This window comes from Hylobates moloch, unplaced genomic scaffold (assembly GCF_009828535.3).
Source record: "Hylobates moloch isolate HMO894 unplaced genomic scaffold, HMol_V3 SCAFFOLD_5, whole genome shotgun sequence".
Classification (NCBI taxonomy): domain Eukaryota; kingdom Metazoa; phylum Chordata; class Mammalia; order Primates; family Hylobatidae; genus Hylobates; species Hylobates moloch.
In genome coordinates this window covers 94,772,386-94,794,502 of record NW_026652280.1, presented here as the reverse complement: position 1 = coordinate 94,794,502, position 22,117 = coordinate 94,772,386, and the positions used below count along the sequence as shown (strand labels likewise).

The 22,117-nt window shown below is 41.0% G+C and overlaps 1 protein-coding gene across 3 annotated transcripts in view; it reads right to left on the bottom strand.

The window, feature by feature from the left end:
- Positions 1-7,146: 7,146 nt before the first annotated feature.
- The window catches only part of SLAMF1 (signaling lymphocytic activation molecule family member 1), a 39,600-nt gene continuing 24,629 nt past the window's right edge, over positions 7,147-22,117 (bottom strand). For 2 of the 3 annotated variants that reach the window (XM_032153974.2, XM_032153973.2), the window contains 3 exons: positions 19,294-19,367; positions 11,508-11,600; positions 9,272-9,819 (listed from right to left, as the gene is read on the bottom strand). In XM_032153974.2, the coding sequence (XP_032009865.1) occupies positions 9,786-9,819; positions 11,508-11,600; positions 19,294-19,367 (201 nt within the window). In that variant the 3' untranslated portion in view covers positions 9,272-9,785. Of the gene's footprint in view, positions 9,820-11,507; positions 11,601-19,293; positions 19,368-22,117 lie in introns of all 3 variants that reach the window. The other variant, XM_032153972.2, reaches the window with a different exon arrangement.

Sequence of the window (22,117 nt, the reverse complement as noted above, 5' to 3'; positions counted from 1 at the left end):
TTATCTATTCATGTCCTTAGGCCATTTTTGGATGGGGTTATCTGTTTTGTTTTTGTTTTTTTTTTTGTTTTTTTTTTTTTGCTGATGTATTTGAGTTCCTTGTAGATTCCTTGGGATGTGACATTAGTCCTTTGTCAGATGCATAGTTTTTAAAGATTTTCTCCCACTCTGTGGATTGCCTATTTACTCTGCCAATTATTTATTTTGCTGTGTGGAAGCTTTTTAGTTTAATTAAGTCCTATCTATTTCTTTTTGTTGCACTTGCTTTTGGGTTCATGGTCATGAAGTCTTTGCTTACGCCAATGTGTAGAAGGGTTTTTGTGATGTTATCTTCTAGACTTTTTATGGTTTCAGTTCTTAGATTTAAGTCTTTGATCCATCTTGAGTTGATTTTTGTATAAGGTGAGAGATGAGGATCCAGTTTCATTCTTCTACATGTGGCTTGCCAATTATCCCAGCACCATTTGTTGAATAGGGCGTCCTTTCCCCAATTTATGTTTTTGTTTGCTTTGTCAAAGATCAGTTTGTTTTAAGTATTTGGCTTTATTTCTGGGTTCTCTATTCTACTTCATTGGCCTATGTGCCCATTTTTATACCAGTACCATGCTGTTTTGATGACTACAGCCTTGTAGTATAGTTTAAAGTCAGGTAATGTGATGCCTTCAGATTTGTTCTTTTTGCTTAGTCTTGCTTTGGCTATGTAGGCTCTTTTTGGGTTCCATAATAATTTTAGGATTGTTTTCTCTAGTTCCATGAAGAATGATGATGGTATTTTCATGGGAATTGCATTGAATTTGCAGATTGCTCTTGGCAGTAGAGTCATTTTCACAATATTGAGTCTACCCATCTGTGAGCATGGGATATATTTCCATTTGTTTGTGTCATCTATGATTTCTTTCAGCAGTGTTTTGTAGTTTTCTTTATAGAGGTCTTTCACCTCATTAGTTAGATCTATTTCTAAGTATTTTAATTTTTTTGCAGCTATTGTAAAAGGGGTAAAATTCTTGATTTGACTCTCAGCTTGGTCACTGTTGGTGTATAGCAATGTTATTGGTTTCTGTATATTGATTTTGTGTCCTGAAACTTTACTGAATTCATTTATCACATCTAGGAGTTTTTTGGATGAGTAGGGTTTGATACCTTGTACAATTATACCATCAGTGGGCAGCAACAGTTTGACTTCCTTTTTACCAATTTTGATGCCCTTTCTTTCTTTCTCCTGTCTGATTGCTTTGGCTAGGAGTTCTAGTACTATGTTGAATAAAAGTGGGGCATCCTTGCCTTCTTCCAGTTCTCAGGGTGGGGGAATGCTTTCAACTTTTCCCTGTTCAGTATAATGTTGACTGTGGGTTTGTCATAGATGGCTTTTATTACCTTAAGTTATGTCCCATCTATGCCAATTTTGCTGAGAGTTTTAATCATGAAAGGATGCTGGATTTTGTCAAATGCTTTTTCTGTGTCTAATGAGATGAGCATATGATTTTTGTTTTTCACTCTGTTTATGTGGTGTGTCACATTTATTGACTTGTGTATAGTAAATCATCCCTGCATCCCTGATATGAAACCCACTTGATCATGCTGGATTATCTTTCTGATATGCTGTTGGATTCAGTTAGCTAGTATTTTGTTGAGGATTTTTGCAACTATGTTCATCAGGAATATTAGTCTGTAGTTTTCTTTTTTTGTTATGTCCTTTCCTGGTTTTGGTATTAGGATGATTAGGTATTAGCTTCATAGAATGACTTAGGAAGGATTCCTTCTTTCTCTGTCTTTTGGAATAGTTTCAATAAGATTGGTACCAATTCTTCTTTGAATTCCTGATAGAATTCAGCTGTGAATCCATCTGGTCCTGAACTTTCTTGTTGTTGGCAATTTTTAAATTACCATTGTTTTTATCTTGCTGCTTGTTATTGGTCTGTTCCAAGTTTCTATTTCTTTTTTTTTTTTTTTTTTGAGACAGAGTCTCGCTTTTTTGCCCAGGCTGGAGTGCAGTGGCACTATCTCGGCTCACTGCAAGCTCCACCTCCCCAGTTCACACCATTCTCCTGCCTCAGCCTCCCGAGTAGCTGGGACTACAGGTGCCTGCCACCACACCCTGCTAATTTTTTGTATTTTTAGTAGGGATGGGGTTTCACCGTGTTAGCCAGGATGGTCTCAATCTCCTGACCTCGTGATCTGCCTGCCTCAGCCTCCCAAAGTGCTGGAATTACAGGCGTGAGCCACTGCACCTGGCCCAAAGTTTCTATTTCTTCCTGGTTTAATCTAGGAGGGCTGTATGTTTTCAGAAATTTATCCATCTCCTCTCAGTTTTCTAGTTTGTGCACATAAAGGTGTTCATAATAGCCTTGAATGATCTTTTGTATTTCTGTTGTATTGGCTGTAATATCTCCCATTTTGTTTCTGAGCTTATTTGGATCTTCTCTCTTCTCTTCTTGGTTAATCTAATGGTTTATCCATTTTCTTTCTCTTTTCAGTGGACCAGGTTTTTGTTTCATTTATCTTGGTATTGTTTTTTGTTTGTTTTAATTTCATTTAGTTCTGTTCTCATCTTGGTTGTTTCTTTTCTGTTGCTGGGTTTGGGTTTGGTTTGTTCATCCTTCTCTAGTTCCTTGAGATGTGACCTTAGATTGTCTATTTGTACTCTTTCAGATTTTTTGATATAGGCATTTAATGCTATGAACTTTTCTCTTTGCACTGCTTTTGCTGTATCCCAGAAGTTTTGATAGGTTGTGTCACTATTGTCATACATTTCAAAGAACTTTTAAATTTCTATCTTGACTCCATCACTGATGCAAAGATCATTCAGGAGCAGATTATTTAATTTTCATATATTTCCATAGTTTTGAGGGTTCCATTTGGAGTTGATTTCCAATTTTATTCCACTGTGGTCTGACAGTTATACTTGATATAACTTTGATTTTCTTAAATTTATTGAGACTTGATTTTTGGCCTGTGTTCCATGTTCTGATGAGTAGAATATATATTTCACAGTTGTTGAGTAGAACGTGCTGTAAATATTTGTTAAGTCCACTTATTCTATTTATTTTCTGTCTTGCAATATATTTTCCCCCCTTCAGCTTAAGTTTATGTTAGTCCTTATGTGTTAGGCAAGTCTCTTAAAGACAGCAGATACTTGGTTAGTGAATTCTTATTCATTCTGACATTCTGGATTTTGTAAGTGGAACATCTAGGCCATTTACATTTAATGTTAGTATTGAGATATTAGGTACTGTTCTATTCATTGTGCTAGTTGTTGCCTGAATATCTTGTTGTTTTCTTTTTCATTGTGTTATTGTTTCATAGGTCCTGTGAGATTTATGTTTTAAGAAGGTTCTATTTTGGTGTATTTTGAGGTTTTGTCTCAAGATTTAGAATTCCTTTTAGCAGTTCTTGTAGTGCTGACTTTGTAGTGGCAAATTCTCTTGGTAGTGATAAATTCAGCATTTGCTTGTCTGAAAAAGACTTTATCTTCCTTTCACATATGAAGCTTAGTTTTGCCAGATATAAAATTCTTGGCTGATAATTATTCTTTTAAGGAGGCTAAAGTAAGGATAATTACTTCATTTAAGGAGATGAAAGATAGGACCCCAATCCCTTCTAGCTTGTAGGGTTTCTGCTGAGGAATCTGCTGTTAATCTTATAGGTTTTCCTTTATAGGTTACCTGATGCTTTTGCCTCACAGCTCTTAAGATTCATTCCTTTAGATAACCTGATGACTGTGTGTTGAGGTAATTATCTTTTTGCAACGAATTTCCTGGGTGTTCTTTGAGTTTCTTGTATTTGGATGTCTAGATCTCTAGCAAAGCCAGGGAAGTTTTCCTCAATTATTCCCTCAAATTAGTTTTCCAGATTTTGGATTTCTCTTCTTCCTCAGGAACACAGATTATTCTTAGGTTTGGTTGTTTAACATAATCCCAAATTGGCTGGAGGCTTTGTTCATTAAAAAAAATTTTTTTTCTTTGTCTGTGTTGGATTGGGTTAATTCAATAGCATCGTCTTTGAGATCTGAGGTTCTTTCTTCTACTTGTTCAATTCTATTGTTAAAACTTTTCAGTGTATTTTGCATTTCTCTAAGCATGTCTTTTATTTCCAGAAGTTCTTATTGTTTTTTATTTATAGTATCTATTTCTCTACAGTATTTTTGTCCATATCTTGTATTATTTTAAAAATTTATTCAAGTTGGTTTTCACCTTTCTCTGGTGCCTACTTGAGTAGCTTAATAATCAACCTTCTGAATTCTTTTTCTGGCAATTCAGAGATTTCTTCCTGGTTTGGATCCATTACTGGTGAGCTAGCGTGATCTTTTGGTGGTGTGATAGAACTTTGTTTTATTATATTGCCAGAATTGTTTTTCTGGTTCTTTCTCATTTGGGTCAGTTATGTCAGAGGAAAGCTCTGGGACTCAAGGGCTGCTGTACAGATTCTTTTGTCCCACAGGGTGATCCTTTGATGTGGTGCTCTCCCCTTTCCCCTACAGATGGGGCTTCCCAAGAGCTGAACTGCAGTGATTGTTATTGCTCTTCTGGGTCTAGCCACCTAGTGGACCTACCAGGCTCCAGGCTGGTACTGGGAAGTGTCTGCAAAGGGTCCTGTGTTGTGATCTATTTTCAGGTCTCTCAACTATGGAAACCAGCACCTACTCCAGTGGAGGTAGCAGGGGAGTGAAGTGGATTCTGTGAGAGTCCTTGGTTGTAGTTTTGTTTAGTGCACGGGTTTTCTCAAATGTTGGTTATGCTAACAGTGAAGTTGTCACATGGACAGACTCAGGACCTCTGGTTAGCCAGGATGTTACAAGTGGTGGAATTAGCTGTTGTTTTCTCCTTCCTTGGAGAAGGGCTGTTTTGTTATGAGTTGCTATAATGGCTTGACTTGATTGGCCTCCAGCCAGAAGGTGGCGATTTCAAGAAAGCATCAGCTGCAGCAGTATAGGGGGAATACAAGCTTGCCCTAAGGTCACCTGGGTAAGTATTTGGGTTTCTCAGATGATGGGCAGGGCCATAGGGCTCCCACGAGATTATGTCTTTTGTCTTCAGCTACCAGGGTGGGCAGTGAAAGACCATCAGGTGGGGGCAGAGTTGAGCATGTCTGAGCTCAGACTATCCTTGGGCAGGGCTTGCTGTGGCAACTGTGGGGTATGGGGGTGTGGTTCTCAGGCCAATGGAGTTATGTTCCCAGGGGGATTGTGGCTGCCTCTGCTGCTTTGTACAGGTAGCCAGGGAAGTGGAGGAAAGCCAGTGGTGACAGGCCTCACCCCACTCCCACACAGTCAGCAAGGGCAGTCTCACTCCTGCCATGCTCCCCCAATAGCCAACAGAGCCAAATTTATATCCAGGCCTCTGGTATGCAGGGCTGGGATGTTGCCTTGGGATACTAACCTCTCTGCTGAGAAGGCAAGCAGAGCTTTCAGGCCCCACCCCTCCCTGCCTTCTGTGGCTTCTGTGCTCGTATCTGCACTTTCTATTCATCTCCACAGATCCTGGGCAGGACAATTCGTACTCAGTCAAAATTATTACAAAGTTCAGCTGGAAGTTTCCTTCTCCCTGTGGCCCTTCCCCAATTCCACTGGCAGCCCTCCCCAAGGAACCCTGTGAGATAAAGTCAGAAATGACTTCCCTGGACTTCCTGGGGGACCAGGAGTGCCTGCAGGGCTCTTCCCACTGCTTCTTCTACTTTTATATTTTGCTTGGCTCTGTAAATTCATTTCAGCTCTATGTAAAGTTAAATCCTTCTCCTGTTATTGGATTTTCAGGTTTCCCCAGTGAAGATGTGTGTTCAGAGATAGACTTTCCCCCTCTCACACTTTAGGCACTCACAGTTTTTCAGCTATTTCACAGAGTTTGCAGTGGCAAGCCACTTCTTTCAAAGGGCTGGTGAATTCTTTCAGTTTTCCTGGTATGTTCCTGCAGCAGTTCTTGGAGCAAAAGTTCATGATGTGAGTCTCCATACATGTTCGTCTGAGTGAGAGTTGCAAGTTAGTCCTGGCTCCTAGCTGCCATCCCCTGCCCCAGGGTAATTATTAATAGCATCTTTTTTTATTTTGCAGTGGGTCTCAGTAGATCACTATGTGATCTACCTGTTATAATACTTCAATTGCCTGTGTTCTTTGTATCTCCTGCAGGATGACAAGCCAAACACTTAGTAGGAACTTAATAACTTTGTTGAATGAGTGAAGCATTGAGTAGAACTAGAAGTCTTCTGTGAAATAAACTTAGTACAGTTAACCTTTTAGAGCCTCTCATCAATCCACATTGGCCTCCTTATCTGCTTTCAGCCTGTAAGAGCTGAGAAACCAGCCACAGATGCTAAGGTTGGGTGGATTGTGTTGCTATATCACCCTCTTGTGGCTGGTGTGAGAAACTCATCACGAAATCCTTTCTGTGGTATAAGCAGTTCTATAGATCTCAACCCAGATCTCATTTTGGTTTCTGGTTAGATGTGGTCATCACTATTTTTTTTTAAAGTTTCTCAGGTAATTCTAATATTTAGGTAACCTTGGGTGCTACTGGCAGGTTTGGGCCATGCTTACGTGACCAGGTGGCCACCTTTGACGGATCTACTTCTTGGTATATAGAAGTGCATTTAGTTTTCTCAAAGCTCACCAGGGGGCCAGCATATCTCTAGATCAGTGGTTCTCAACTGGGGGAGATTTTGCCAAGCAGGGGACATTTGGTAGTGTTTGGAGACACTTGATTGTCACAATCAAGGACAGGGCATGTGCTATACACCCAGTGGGCTGAGGCCAGGGATGCTGTTAAACACCCTACAGTGCACAGGACAGCCCCATGACAAAAAAATCATCCAGCCCCAAATGTCAATAGCGTGGCAGTTGAGAAACCCTGCTCTAGATTTTGTCCATAAGGGGAATTTGGCGGAGTTCAGGGAAGGGAATTACTCTGGCAGTGACAAAAATTAAACAATCTTTTCAACACAGTTCTCCATGTGGAGGGTGGTTCCTGACCTTTGGTGAAGGGGATGCCAAGCTAACCCTTGTCCACCTCCAGGAAAGGGACAACCTCACACCCTATCTGATCAAATCTGCCTCCTTCAGCATTTCATAACTGTGGCATGGAGACATAAGGCCAGGAAACACATCATGCCATACTACTGCGTTATAAATCCTTTAGGAAACACAAGACAAAAGTGCAATTTCCTTGATGGACTGGCTGTAATTTATTCATTTCCAAAAAGTAGAAACATAAACTTCAGAAGAAGAATCAATTCACAGTGGCTTCTCCGCCAGCACACACCACCCCCTGTAACAATCACATCCCCGCTGTGTGAATGGAGGAAGCGTCCTGAAGAGCCTGGAACTGTGCCCAGTTGTACTTCAGAACATCAGTCCCTTCAAACCAAGAATGGGTGTGTTCCTCCTGACTTCTGTAGAATTCAGACATGCTTGGTCAAAAGAAAACAGCATTAGAGGGGAAACACGGGGAAAACTTACTGTTTTAAGTCTGAGGAAAAGGCAAGCTCCCGCTCTCCGGAGTGCCTTTGGGGGGAAACTAGAGAGTGGTGAATGTATCACCACTTGTAACCATGGTCTAGGGTGAGAGGCATAATGCCAGTGCTGTTTGGTGGGTGGCCCCAAAGACTCCCTCCCCAATGAGGTCTTGAGCCCAGGGGTTCAGGATACTTGGAAGTGATAGCCTCTTCTTCACCCTTTGTTTCTGCCCTTCCATCAGGTAGAATTCAGCTACTGGAAAAACCCAAGTGCTGGGAACTGAGCTTCTAGAGCAATCTGAGTTGTAGTAAAGGTCTCATAAGCCCAGGGTTTACAAATCTTCATCAGTAGCTCCACAGTTTTGAGAGTAGACAGTGAATGAGGATAAGGTTATACAAGGGTGGCATAGTGGATAATTGTGAGGCTTTTTTGTCTGCCTAGCACCTGAATCCCACTTCTATTATTTGTAGAATTCCTTAACTCATAAGAAGTGAAAGTGGAAAATGCCAGATATTCAATTCCCAGCCTCTCTTGGAGATAGGACATGGACATGTGACCTAGGATTGGCCACTCAATCCCAGACTTTGAATTATAAGCTAGAGATGAAAGGATGAAGAAGGGACCCTGGAGAATTCATTTTCATGGCGGACAGTGCAGCATTAACAGTAATGTCAAGTTTCCAAGTCCAGCAGAGACAGTGAGGCAGTGGTAGAGTCTGTGCCTAGTGCTGGGGACAGTGGCTGTGCATGAACAGGATCGTCATCCCTGGGCTGGTTTTGTAATTTTGGCTGTGCTCCCAGCCACAGCCTAGTCTCCTCTTTTCCTGCTCACTTTCAAAGCATGGTTTTGCAGAACCTTCTGGAAGTTTTGGAACCAATCAGTATCTTTTCAATAGGTTCCTTTTCTACATAAAAAAGCCAAAGCCAGCTTCTGTTGATTGCAACTAAGAACTCTATTAAAGAAGCTGGTACCAGGAAACGAGATGCACTAAGCAACAGGCTCACAATGTGAATTGACCTCATAGAGGAGGTAAGATACAATGCAATAAGGACCTGAATTTTGAGCTGGGAAGTTGGTGCCCCTTATTATGCAATGGTATGATAGTGGCTGTTCCTTACAGTACTTGCCAAGTTTATATAAGAACCGATAAGAAAAAGAAGGGCTTAAATTGAAGACAGCCTGTCTGAAAGCAGAGAATAGGAAAAAATATAAGACTTTACTTAAAAAGGCTCTTTCTGCCTGCAGCTTGCAAAATAAGTTATTGAGCATTCAATGATTTGAAGCTGTTAGACCAAAATAACTTAATTTTCTACTAGAAGATAAATTTAGTGTGAGGAGAGGTATGCAGGGAGTAGAAAGTGCCTGGGAAAGACCTTGACCTGCAATATCCTTTGAAGCCCTGGATATAAGATAGGTTCAGAATCTGGTCACAGAGAGTCTTAGCTGAGGTTCCAGGTTTGTTGTTCAAGGGAATCAACAGAGAACTGGTATTTAAATATCATTTTGAGAAGTGAAAAATCACCATGGGACAAGTTCCTCTGAGTATTCCAAGCTCCTTTGTAACAGCACCATCAAACATTTGCTACTTTTTTCTTTAAAACTGAATGCCATTTGCACAGAACTGTACTTTTAAGGCTCTTACATGGTTTCCAGTCCACTGTTCAAAACTCAGAGATCTCAAAATCATTCTTTCTGTTTATTGACTTTTTAGCTTCTGGGTTTTGCAAATAAAATAATATTCTTAGCTTCCTTTATACAATAATATCAGAGTGTTTTATGTATAATAAGAAATTCACCCTTCAGCCTCTATTCGCTCTTTATCCTGAGAGAGAAACTGAGGCACAGAGGCTTGGTCAGGTCTGCAGGTTATCATGATCAGCTCCCAAAACAAAGTAAAGATGGCCAAAATGTAAACTTTTCCAGACTTTGTGACTGGTGGTCCAGTGTGTGAGATAGGTACTCAGATGTCCTGGCTTTCAGTCTTTGATTTTTATTATCCAGTTCTAGCCAAGAGCAAGATGCCCAAAGTCTGAACTCACATTACTGTCCATTTCATCTGCTGCAACACAAAGATGGAATGCTGTTATCAAGTAACGCTCTGTTCTGCACCTGCAGCCACTGCAGAGCAAGCTAAATTCTTGGGAAGCCTCACTTCCTTGTTCATTTCACAGATGTATGTGGAAGAAACATCACCAGGGAGTTGATCTGAGAAGGGTACAGACGTGTAGCATGTCTGTCAGAGGAAACTTGGGGCCTGGGGCCAAGTTCAGTGTTCATTTTGGTTTTTCCATTTTCCTTCAGAAAGTCCCTTTGTTGGGTCTCTGGTGTCAGCTCTCTGGAAGTGTCACACTAGCATAGACTGTGATGGAATTTGTTTCCTGGGGACAAAGCAGAAGTCTGTGAGTAGAGGGACTGGATACTCACTTCACAGCATGCAAATGAAAACAGCGCTGCTGAGGAAAAGGAAAGGGTCTTAGAGATCATGGCTTGTGCAGGGTCTGTCACAGACAGGGCCTTGCTGGGACAGCACTTGGGTTCCCACACTGCTTCTCCACCTGCAACAAGGGCCACAGCTCCCCTCCAAGCAGAAGCATGCCATTATGGGGAGCATGATCTGAGGACCAGCACTCAGTGCCCTGTCTCCCTCTTTGCCCTCTCCCCTTCCATCCCCTTGTAAGGAAAACCATTTGTTTTGCTGTTACATATGGGTCACAATCTGGGAAGCCAAGGCAGTTGTAAATTATTGAGTTCTTAAAAAGTCTAGTGGGACTCAAAGGGAGAAGAGAAAAGTGGTATTGGCAGGAGAGAGGAAGGGGAGAAGAAGGTTATGCGCAAAGATCTCTCATGTCAAAGAAACAAAGAAAAGAGAATTTAAGGGGTTTTGCCATAAAATGTTAGCTGTAGCATACTGTTTTTGTCCTTAAGTAAACTTCATTAAAAATCTATATTTTTTTTGAAGCTTTTGAAAGCAGGTTTATATTTTTACTTCCCTCTTAGATATGACTGTGAACTGAGAATGGACCCCAAGTTGAAGATCGATGTCATCTTGTCACAGGGCACCTGCCCAGGCATTTCTGAGTGAGTGTGTGTGCAGTAGGAGCTTTGAAAAATAAGGTGGATGCAGGCATTTGTGTGACCTTTGTGCCTCTATAATCCTGGGCTCTCTTCTGAAAAAGCCCAAATGGAGCAAAGATTTCAGCCCAGAATTTATTTATATTCATTCAGTAAAGGAAAGATTCCTGTCAGAAGTAAACTTAGTCCCTGCTGATCTTGCAGTAGGGTAGAAGATGCAAGTCTCATTTTGAGCTGCACCTCACATTCTCTTCTAGGCTTAACACCTACGCAGATCTCCACCCCTAAATATTCTGATCAAATGGGGCTGGACAGAGTCTAGGCATGAGCATTTTTACAACACTTCCCTGGTGATTCTGTTTTGTAGCTGGAGTTGAGAACTCCTGGACTCCAGCTGCTGTTCTTAAACTTGAGTGTGTATCAGAATTACCTGGGGTGTGGGTTTTTTTAAATACGTAGGTCCTTGGCTACTCTCCATAGACATTTTCATTTAACAGAATCCAAGGTGGAAGGCCCTAGGAATCTTTATTTTTAACAAGTACGCTGGCCAATTCTGATGTGGTCCTTGGACAACTCTCAGAGAAACACTGGCCAGCAGGGGGTGAGCAGTGGCCCTGTGTGAGCAGGTATTGGGGGTTTCATGGAAACTGGAAAACCAAGGCCACAGAGACTCCTTTTTGCCTGCATGCTGTGGCCTCCCTTCCCCAGTCCAGGACTCGTCAATCTGTTTCGTTTCATTTGTTTTTATTTTAATTTTTTTTTTTTTTACCTTTATTTTAAGTTCAGGCGTACATGTGCCGGTTTGTTACATAGGTAAACTTGTGTCATGGGGATTTGTTGTACACATTATTTTGTCACCCAGGTATGAAGCCTAGTGCCCAATAGCTATTTTTCCTGATCCTCTCCCTCTCCCCACCTTAAAAAAAAAACTTCCTCATTTTCCCCTCCTCCACGTATTCCCTCTCTACAGAGAGTAGGCAGAGAGATGCCTCACCTGGACAGACTCTGGGACAGGCTCTGTGGCAGCAACATATATGGTGGTGCAAGGGTCCTGAGCTGGGAAGGGGTCAAGTTTCTTCTGAAGAGGCTACAAGAGAAGCAAAGAAAGCAGATTAGCTGAACAGAGAGAGCTAGTTCTCACCCAACTCTCTGATAGAGAAGCACAGACTCAAGAAGCCTTGAGGCAGAAAGTTCCTTCGAGTCATTTGGTCCAACCTCCTTCTCAGATGGGAATTCTCCCCCAAATTCTCTGGAACTCAATTCCCCAGGCTTTGCTTGGACTCCCCAAGTGGCGTCTTGGAGTGCACAACCTCCCAAGGCAGCCTCATCCATCATCAATGCTTCCCAGATGTTTTAAATGTCTTCCTCACAAGAAACTGAAATTGGTGTGGCTCTTACAGGGGCAGCTGGAGGGGACAGAATAGCAACAGAATTTAGTCCGTCTCACTCATATCACCGGCTCCATGCCGAGTTCTTGCATCCCACACTGCCATTCCTACTCTTCCTCCTCCTCACATATGTCCTCTCATTTGCCTCACAACCACTCTATGTGTTAAATACTGTTGTTACTCACACTTCACCGATGACGAAGCTACAGCTCAGAAAGATCAAATGTTTTCCTACTGTGGACATGCAAGAAGTGTCAAAGCCAGGAGTCCCCTGCCTTAAGCTCTTTTAAGGTGCATGTCCTTTCTATCACTATTCTTTTTTGGTCACTCAACTTATAATGACCTATCCCTTACTTAAATTCCTCAGGTATTTAAAGTCTAATTTACATATTTTGGCACTCTATGCTATACTTAAAACATTCTGATATATTTATATGTTGTTTCTCCAGTCTATACATTCCTTGAGAAATAAGCTATATATTTTTGTATTCCCCACAGAACAGTATTGGACACAGAAAAATAAACCCTTCAGTTGATATTTGTTGATGTTACTTTGAATGAATTAAAATCCACAATACTTGGACAAAGACCTCAAAATAAGTTGAGACCACATCCTTGTAAGATGCGGATGCCATCACTTACAATACGGAAGTCATTAATTCAACACATTTCGGGGACACTGGTTATGGGATAATGCTGCTGTCCACTCTCCCTGAATATAGAGCCAGACTTGAAGCCATACCACATGTGTTTTAATGCGAGAAAACCTGGAATTTTGTCATGTGATGGAAGGGTTAAGGAATTAGGAAAGTTTATTGGAGGAAAAAGGGATGGGACATAATTTTTCTCTTCATGTATTTGATGAATTGCCATATAGAAAAGGAATTCAATTTGTCTGTAAAGTATCTCAGGTTTAAACCAAGATTAGGATTTGGGGAAAATATTTTGATTCAATATAATAAAGATCTTTCTAATAGTAAAAGATGCTCAAATGTGGGATGAATTGCCTTGGCAGGCAATGAGCCCCTATAATTATAAGTGCTCGGGCATGGTCTAGACCAGTGCTGCTGACTTTTATTGTGCATACGAATTACTTGGGGATCTTGTTAAACGGTTGATTCTATTTCAGAAGATCTGGTGCAGGGCCTGATTCTGCATTTCTAATAAAGTCCCAGGTGATGCTGATGCTGCTTGTTCACAAACTATATTTCGGTAAAAAGGAGCTAGGCAACACTTTGGAAGTAATGTTGTAGCAGATAATTCAAACAGTAATTGGGTGGTTCAGATAGATGACTTTCAAGATCCCATACAATTCTTAAATACATTTCGAAGAAATTTTGAGTTTAAGAAAGAATTTCTTGCAGTGATGAGATAGATTAAGAAGCTATCAAAACAGTTTATTAAGAGACATTTGGCCGGGCGTGGTGGCTCATGCCTGTAATCCCAGCACTTTGGGAGGCTGAGGTGGGTGGATCACGAGGTCAGGAGATTGAGACCATCCTAGCCAACATAGTGAAACCCCATCTCTACTAAAAACACAAAAATTAGCTGGGAATAATGGCGCATGCCTGTAATCCCAGCTACTTGGGAGGCGGAGGCAGGAGAATCCCTTGAACCAGGGAGCTGGAGGTTGCAGTGAGCTGAGATCACGTCACAGCACTCTAGCCTGGCAACAGAGTGAGACTGTTACGCCCCCCCAAAAAAAAAAAAAAAAAAGAGAGAGAGAGACCTTTATCAACAGATGCAACCTCTGCTGGTCTTCCTGTTTGGGAGAACTTTAGCATGACCTGACCCAGAGGCAGAAGGAGACAAATAACTTACATTTTTAACATTAATTCAGAAGTTTTAGAAAGGAGAAAAATATGTAAAAGAAGTCACCCATAGTCCTATTAAGACTATGTGTGTGCTTAAATGTTCGCTTCAGGATTTTTATCCAGGCATAGGGAATTATTTTAAACATAAATATAATAAGTTAGTATGTTTTTGTATCTTGTCGTCTTCTGTTAGGACCACTGATTTTTACATCTTTAGGGAGCATCATTTACAAGCAACTCCAGGGGCATTACTTTCACATAATTTTTGTGAATGGTGGCCCCTGGAATTAATTCTGCAAGGTAGTAGCTCTGATAAGTCCTAGAAGAGTTCCTAGCACACAGTAAACATTTGTTAAGTGATTTTCATGTTATTATATTCTTTATAAGATTATTTTATAGCCATTACAAATATTTTATAGCCATTACAAATAAGAATAAAGGCATTGTTAGTTTTAAATAATTGTCTTTTTTTTTTTTTTTTTTGAGACGGAGTCTCACTGTCACCCAGGCTGGAGTGCAGTGGCACGATCTTGGCTCACTGCAAGCTCCACCTCCCAGGTTCACACCATTCTCCTGCCTCAGCCTCCCGAGTAGCTGGGACTACAGGCGCCCGCCACCTCACCTGGCTAATTTTTTGTATTTTTAGTAGAGACGAGTTTTCACCGTGTTAGCCAGGATGGTCTTGATCTCCTGACCTTGTGATCCACCCACCTCAGCCTCCCAAAGTGCTGGGATTACAGGCGTGAACCAACGTGCCTGGCCTATTACAGTCTTTAAAACGACATCATAAAGACATCACAAATATGAACAAAGAAAATTGTGAAAATATGGGTAAGTCTAAGTATATATTTATATATATAAAACAAGAATAATTATGTCTTGGCCGGGCGCGTTGGCTCACGCCTGTAATCCCAGCACTTTGGGAGGCCGAGGCAGGCAGATCACGAGGTCAGGAGATCAAGACCATCCTGGCTAACACAGTGAAACATTCAGGCTGGTGGATGGCTGATCCCACTGGGGGTGAAGCCGAAACTGGCCATGATCCTGCGGTGAGCCTGCAAGATCTGTCTCAAAACCAGAATAATTATGTCTTGTCTGTTTAAAAATATATGAAATTCAAATAATGACCAAACGGTCACATAAATCAAGAGGTGAAATTATTGTGGACTTAAAGTATTATGCAGGAGGGAAGTAAACCTTAGACTTTGGTAAGTCAAAGTTGTATTTTATAATTTCTAGGGTAGCCACTAAAAAGACAGAAAAACGTTGTTCACTAATATGTAGAGGACAAAATTGAATAATAAAAATATAACTTAAAAAAATTTCCACCAAAGAAACCCCAGTCTCAGATAGCTTTACTAGCAATTTCTACCAAATATTTAAGGGGAGAAATAAGACATCCTACCCAAATATCGCAGAGAATAACAAAAAGGAAATGCACCCTGTGGTGGGTTGAACTGTGGCCCCAAAAGATATGTCCACCCAGAATCTCAAAATGTGACTTTATTTGAATAAAGGTCTTCACAGATGTCAAGATAAGGATTTCAAAATAAGGTCATCTGGATTAGAATAAGTCCTAAGTCTGATGATGAGTGTCCTTACAAAAGATGGAAAAGAAGAAGACACAGAGAGGGAGCTCATGTGAAGATGAAGGCAAAAATTGCAGATACACAACTACAAGCCAACAAATGCCACGGAGAGCCTGGAGCCGCCAGATGCTGGAAGAGGCAAAGAGGATTTTCTCCTAAAGCCTCCAGAGGGAGTGTGGCCCTGAGGATGTGGCTCCTTGATTTTGGACTTCTGACCTCCAGAACTGTTAGAGAATCAATTTCTGTTGTTTTAAGCCACCAAGTTTCCAGTAATTTATTAAGGCAGCCCTAGGAAACTAACACATACCCCAACTCCTTATGTGAATTAGCATAAATCTTTATATCAAAACCCCACTGGTTGGGCATGACTACCCAGGTCCCTTTCAGTTCTTAAAGTCTGAATTTTTAACAGGAGAGCGACCAACTTTACCGTGATGTGGGTATTAGGTAGAGTGGCTCTGTGTCATTTTGGGATCAATGTGAGGCTTGTGATTAAAGAAGAGTCCAGGAAGAACTCTGTTACTTATTTTTTAAGGACATTTGAAGTATTTCTACCTCAACTTGTATCCCAGTTAGATATATTCACAAGAATGCTATACACCAGACACTGCAGTGCCTTCTTAAAAAAAAAAAGCATTACACAAGAGAATTACAGGCCAATTTCACTCAGAAACATAAGTGGAAAACAAAACTCTTAACAAAATGTTAGCAAATAAAATCCAGTAATGCTTAAAAAGGACTAGACTAAATTGGTCTACAACAAAATTAAGACCTTCTCTTTATCAGTAGGTATCTCTGAGAAATTCCAAAGGCAAGCTACAGATGAGTGAAGGTATTTGCTGACGTATCTGCCAAAGGGCGCATATCCAAAATATATGAAAAGCATATACTAGTCCATGAAAGAAAGACTAAACCTCAAAGGGAAATGGGCAAGAGATTAAACGGGCACTTTAAGAAAGAATTTTAATATGGCCAATAAACATATGAAAAGTTGTTCAACTTCCTTAATAATTACAGAGATGTGGAATAAAAGCATAATAAGACACATCCAACAGTAGGACTAAAATTAGACTGTTAATACCAAGTTTTCATTAGAATGCATAGCAATTGAGGCCAGGAGCGGTGGCTCATGCCTGTAATCCTAGCACTTTGGGATGCTGAGGCAGGCAGATCTCCTGAGATCAGGAGTTTGAGACCACCCTGACCAACATGGTGAAACCCTGTCTCTACTAAAAATACAACAATGAGCCGGGTGTGGTGGCACGCACCTGTAATCCCAGCTGCTTGGGAGGCCGAGACAGGAGAATGGCTTGAACCCAGGAGGCAGAGGTTGCAGTGAGACAAGATCGCGCCACTGCACTCCAGCCTAGGCAACAGAGTGAAACTCTGTCTTAAAAAAAAAAAGGCATAGCAATTGAGACTCTCATATGCAGCTGTTAGAAAAGTAAATGGATACGCCCACTTTGAAAAACAGCTCGGCCTTATCTAGTCAATTTGGAGATACGCATACTCTATGATTCAGCAATTCTACTTCTAGGTACATGTAGGTATATACCCAACAAAAAATATATGCACATGTCCACTTAACGGCTTGCATATGAATGTTCACAGCTGCAACTTTCATAATAGCCTCAAACTGGAAATAACCCACATGTCCATCAATAGTCAACTGGATAAATAAACTCTAGTATATCCATACGTTTATATTCTATGCAGCAATGAAAAAGAATGCATTATATCTAAATTCAAAGACATGTATGAATCTCATAAAGATAATATTGAGCAAAATAAATCAGACATGAGAGAAAAAAGAACAAAGAATTCAATTTTTATAAAGTTCAGAAATAAAAAAGGACAAAGCTAACCTATATTTCTAGAAGTCAGGATAGTGGTTATCTTTGGGGAGGAGAGAGGAAGTAATGATTGGGAAGTGGCACAGGAGGCCTTCAGGAAGTATGGGCAATGTTCTAGTCTTTGATCTGGGTGGTAGTTTTATGGTATTAGAAGACTCAATACTGAGGCCAGGCACAGTGGCTCACATCTGTAATCCCAGCACTTTGGGAGGCTGAGGTGGGCGGATCACTTGAGGTTTGCAGTTTGAGACCAGCCTCGCCAACATGGTGAAACCCCATCTCTACTAAAGATACAAAAATTAGCCGGGTGTGGTGGCAGGTGCCTGTAATCTCAGCTACTTAGAAGGCTGAGGCAGGAGAATCGCTTGAACCCAGGAGGCGGAGGTTGTAGTGAGCCCAGATCACACCACTGCACTCCAGCCTGGGCGATAAAGCAAGACTCTGTCAAAAAACAAAAAGCACGCAACACTGAAAAATGTAATTTCTCCTCATATAGATCTGTAGACTCAATACAATTCTAATAATTTTTTTCTTTTTGTGGTACTTGATAAGTTGATTCTAAAATACATATGAAAGTACAAAGGAACAAGAATAGCCAAAAACTTTTGCAGCAAAACAAATTAGGAAGACTTGCTTTACCAAATATAGAGATATGTGCTTAAGGGTAATTCACTGAGCTGACATTAATGTGTTGTGTACTTTTTTGGTCAGAGTTGATCCTGACTGAGGATTGAGTATGCATGAGTGTGTGTATGTGAGTGTGTGTATGTGAGTGTGTGTGTGTAAAATGGAGGAGAGGACTCAAAGTGTGATTAGAAGCAGTTGGAAGCAGCAGAGGAGGTGGAAGTTAGTCCCCTCGAGTGTTTGCAAAGTAAGACATGGCTGCCCAGCACTCTCCTAGGTGTATAGTGACTACAAATAGAGTAGAGAACAGACTCCAGTCCTCAAAGACTTTCAGTCTTGCAGGTCAGCTCAGACTCAAATGTAGAACTGGGAGGGCAGTCCTGAACTGATGAATGCCACTGAATTTTAAATTTTATTTAATTCAAATTAATTTAAATTTAAAAAGCTACATGTGGCTAGTGACTACCATATATCATGCTTCACAGTAAAAAAGAGGAAGGCTAGCAGCATAGGATAGAGTAGTGAGGGAAGACACTATGGTAAAGATGAACCCGGTTACCTAAACATGCAGATGAGAGCATGGGGGGAAAGGGTTACTCTTGGGATTCTCATCTATTTAAATGGAGTTTAGTTGGGGGAAGGATGGAGTTGGGTTGTGTAATAAGCCCTCCAGGCCACTAGGGGACAGCAGAAATTAGAACTTTGTTCAAGAGTCCATCTCCTGGTTCTCAGAAGTGCATTTGCTGTCTTTTGATGCAATTTTCTAAGGTACTATCAAAACTGTCTTTACCTTCACATCCTTTACTCAAGAATTTGCCTCTTCCTACACCCCAGATGGCCAGATTCTGGCCTATACAATACCAAGAATTGCCTTCATGTTGAAAAACTAGTGTCTCTACATCTAACCACAATCCTTTTAGCGTCTCTATCCCTTCCTTCAAGCATATCTGCTTCTCAACTTCACCATGCATCCACTTTTTCCATCCTTCACTTCTTAGTCCAGTGATCACTCTATCACAGTTTTCTTTCTTCCATCTCATCTTTCATCTCTTTAACCACACTCTAGCTAGAATTTTGAAGATCCTACCTTCCTTGTCATTTTCGCACTTAGTAAATCCTAAACTTGGATCAGTCCAACATGTCACACAATAGCTTTTCCAAACCTTCTCCTCTCTCCTCAAGCCTGCACTCTTTTCCCTAGAAAAGGAAATAATTGAGTAACATGGAACCCTAGACTCCTACAGTGCCAGAGCTGGAAAGAGTCATACAGTATGTATTTCCAGCTTCTTCATTTTTTTCCTATGAAGAAACATGACCAGAAAATTATCCAGTGTTGCCCATTATTTCAAACACTAACGTTTAGTGACCTTTAGGAGAACTCTTCTTGACTCCCGTTCCCTACTTTTCTCTGCTCTGGGTGGAAAACTGTGAATGTCCAACAGGCAAGGTAGACTGGCCAGGAATCCTCTAGGAAACATGACAGGTTCATCTCAAACAAAACATAGAACTTACACCTGGTTTCTGGACTTGGGCATAGATCGTAAGGCTTTTTTTTTCCATTGTTGTCTGGTAATGGTCCGTTTTACCTGGTGAAAAGAAACCAGAATAGTTATCTCTCTCTGGTCCCCAGCAGGAGCTCCTTACTCAGACCTGTCTGGTCTTTACTGTCCTTTGCATACCCACTTTCCCCAAGGGTACAATAGAAACAAAGCCCTGAGTCCCAACCCCCCTGGACATTTGTCATATTGTCTTAGGTTAGTTACTTGATCACTCTAGGCCTATCTGTGAAATGGGATTTGAAATACCTGCCTCACCGGGCTGTTGTGATAATTAAATGAGATACCACTTGTAAAGTGTTTAGAACATTGCCTGGTGCATAACAAATACCCAATATGCATTAGGTGTTTTTCTCATTGGTGTACCATTCAATTAGTTTAATCTCTGTTGCTCAATGTGCATATCTGGTCTCCTAATAGGATTCTAAGTTCTTTGAGGGCAGGGCTAGTTGTTTATACCTCTTTTGTATTTTCCAGCTGGTAGTATGTTGCTTCACTGGCAGCTTTCTCACCTCCCTATTTCTGGGGGAATTGATGTGTGGGAGGTAAGGGTCGGGGGACATGTAGGAGGGATGTTCTACCTGGGACTATTTAGAAAATAAAGCAACAGTGTCATTCTGTTGCCCACCATCTGGAAATTTTGCTCAGGGCCTAGGGTCTCTGGAAATTAATAAGTTGCAGAACATTTTAATTTTTAGCCAATTTTGAAAAGCTTTCTTTTTAAATTATAGGAGTAATTTATTCTCATCATAAAATAAAAATTGTGAAGAGATATATAAAGTAAAAAGTATAAATCCCCTTTCTTCATTAACCAACCCAATTTCATTCCCAAAAGAAACCATATTTTTCAATACCTGTGAAAAGAAGTGGGGGAAAAAAAAGAAGAAACCATTTTTAAAAGTTTGGTGTATATCCCTGTAGATCAGCTTTGTGCAACAGAACTTTCTGAGATGATGGAAATGTTCCATATCTGCAGTGTCTAATACAGCTTACAGACACGGGGCTATGGAGCAGCTGAACTGTGACTAATGTCACTGAATTTTAAATTTTATTTAATTCAAATTAATTTAAATTTAAAAAGCCACATGTGGCTAGTGACTACCATATTAGACAATGCAGTTCTGGATATTTGCTATACTTATATAGACTTTTTTTCACACAATTGGTGTCATTCTGCACACACTTCTCTGTAACTTGATCTTTTCACTTAAAATGTCTTGAGGACACTTTTCATGTTAGCACAGTAGACCTATCTCATTCTTTCTAAAGTTGCACAGTATCCTTTGTATACATCATGCAGCAGTAAGGATGGTGGGAAAGTGGCAAACTGAAGCATGGAGGTTTATTATGGGATTATTGCAAAGTCCAGGCAGAGGCAATGGAGGCTAGACCCAGAAAATCACAGCCTTTAGGGTAGACTTATTTTAACACGTTAATTTACTCTCTTAAAAAACTGGGCTGGGTGCAGTGGCTCACGCCTGTAATCCCAGCACTATGGGAGGCCGAGGTGGGCAGATCACGAGGTCAGGAGTTCGAGACCAGCCTGGCCAACGTGGGGAAACCCTGTCTCTACTAAAAATACAAAAATTAGCCAGGCGTGGAGGCATGCGCCTATAATTCCAGCTACTCAGGGGGCTGAGACAGAAGAACTGCTTGAGCCCAGGAGACGGAGGTTGCAGTGAGCTGAGATCATGCCATTACACTCCAGCCTGAGTGACAGAGCAACAATCTGTCTCAAAAAAAAAAAAAAAAAAAAGGCACGTCTCTGAGGAAATAGCATTTTTAGGAGAGGCACATTTTTCTTTGGAAGGGAAAGGCCCAGTGTGTATGTGGTGAGCATGGTGGAATGTGCTGCATGAGGGTGTGAGTCCTGGGGAGGAAATGTGGAGCAGACACTGATGAAGTTCCAGGAATTCAAGGAAAGTCAGCATCGGAGTTTTTGTGTGTGAGTATGAGCACGGTGTGCCTAGTAGTTTCAACTTCACTTTTTTGGTCAGAGTTGATCCTGACTGAGGAGTGTGAGTGAGTGCGTGTGTGTGTGTGTGTGTGTGTGTGTGTGTGTGTGTAAAATGGAGGGGAGGACTCAAGAAGCAGTTGGAGGTAGCAGAGGAGGTACAAGTTAGTCCCGAGTGTTTGCAAAGTAAGACATGCCTGCCCAGCACTCTCCTAGATGCTGTAGTGGCTACAAATGGAGTAGAGAACAGACTGCAGTCCTCAAAGACTTTCAGTCTTGCAGGTCAGCTCAGACTCAAATGTAGAACTGGGAGGACAGTCCTAAATGGTCAGACAGATGGAAGAGGTGAGGTTGATAGTTGCTGCTTAAAAGGACCATTGGACCAAGATAATTTAGTTTCAGGTTATTTTCCCCAGTGCAAGAACAGGTTTTTAGGAGTAAGCTCAACTCGGCTCCAAGTCAGCAAGGTCTTAGGCTCTAATGAAAAAGTCTTGGCCTTAAAATTAGGACATCTACATTGTAGCCATTATTAGCTGTGTGGCATTGGACAAATCATGTCATCTCAGTGGGTCTTTTCTCTTACCATAACTGTAAAATGAGGGCATAGAGTATCTAATATCCTTTTCAACTTTTACCGGAAGCATAAAGTCTTATGTTACCATGACTTAAAATATTTTAAATCTGTTCTAGGTATTGTTTCTAGATGCTTCCAGTGCAGCCTTTCCTGGCCATAGCACTTAAAGATTGCCATTTTAATTCATCTACACTAAGAGATTTGTCTATCTGTCTCTGTATCTATCTGTCTATGTATCTATCTATCTATCAC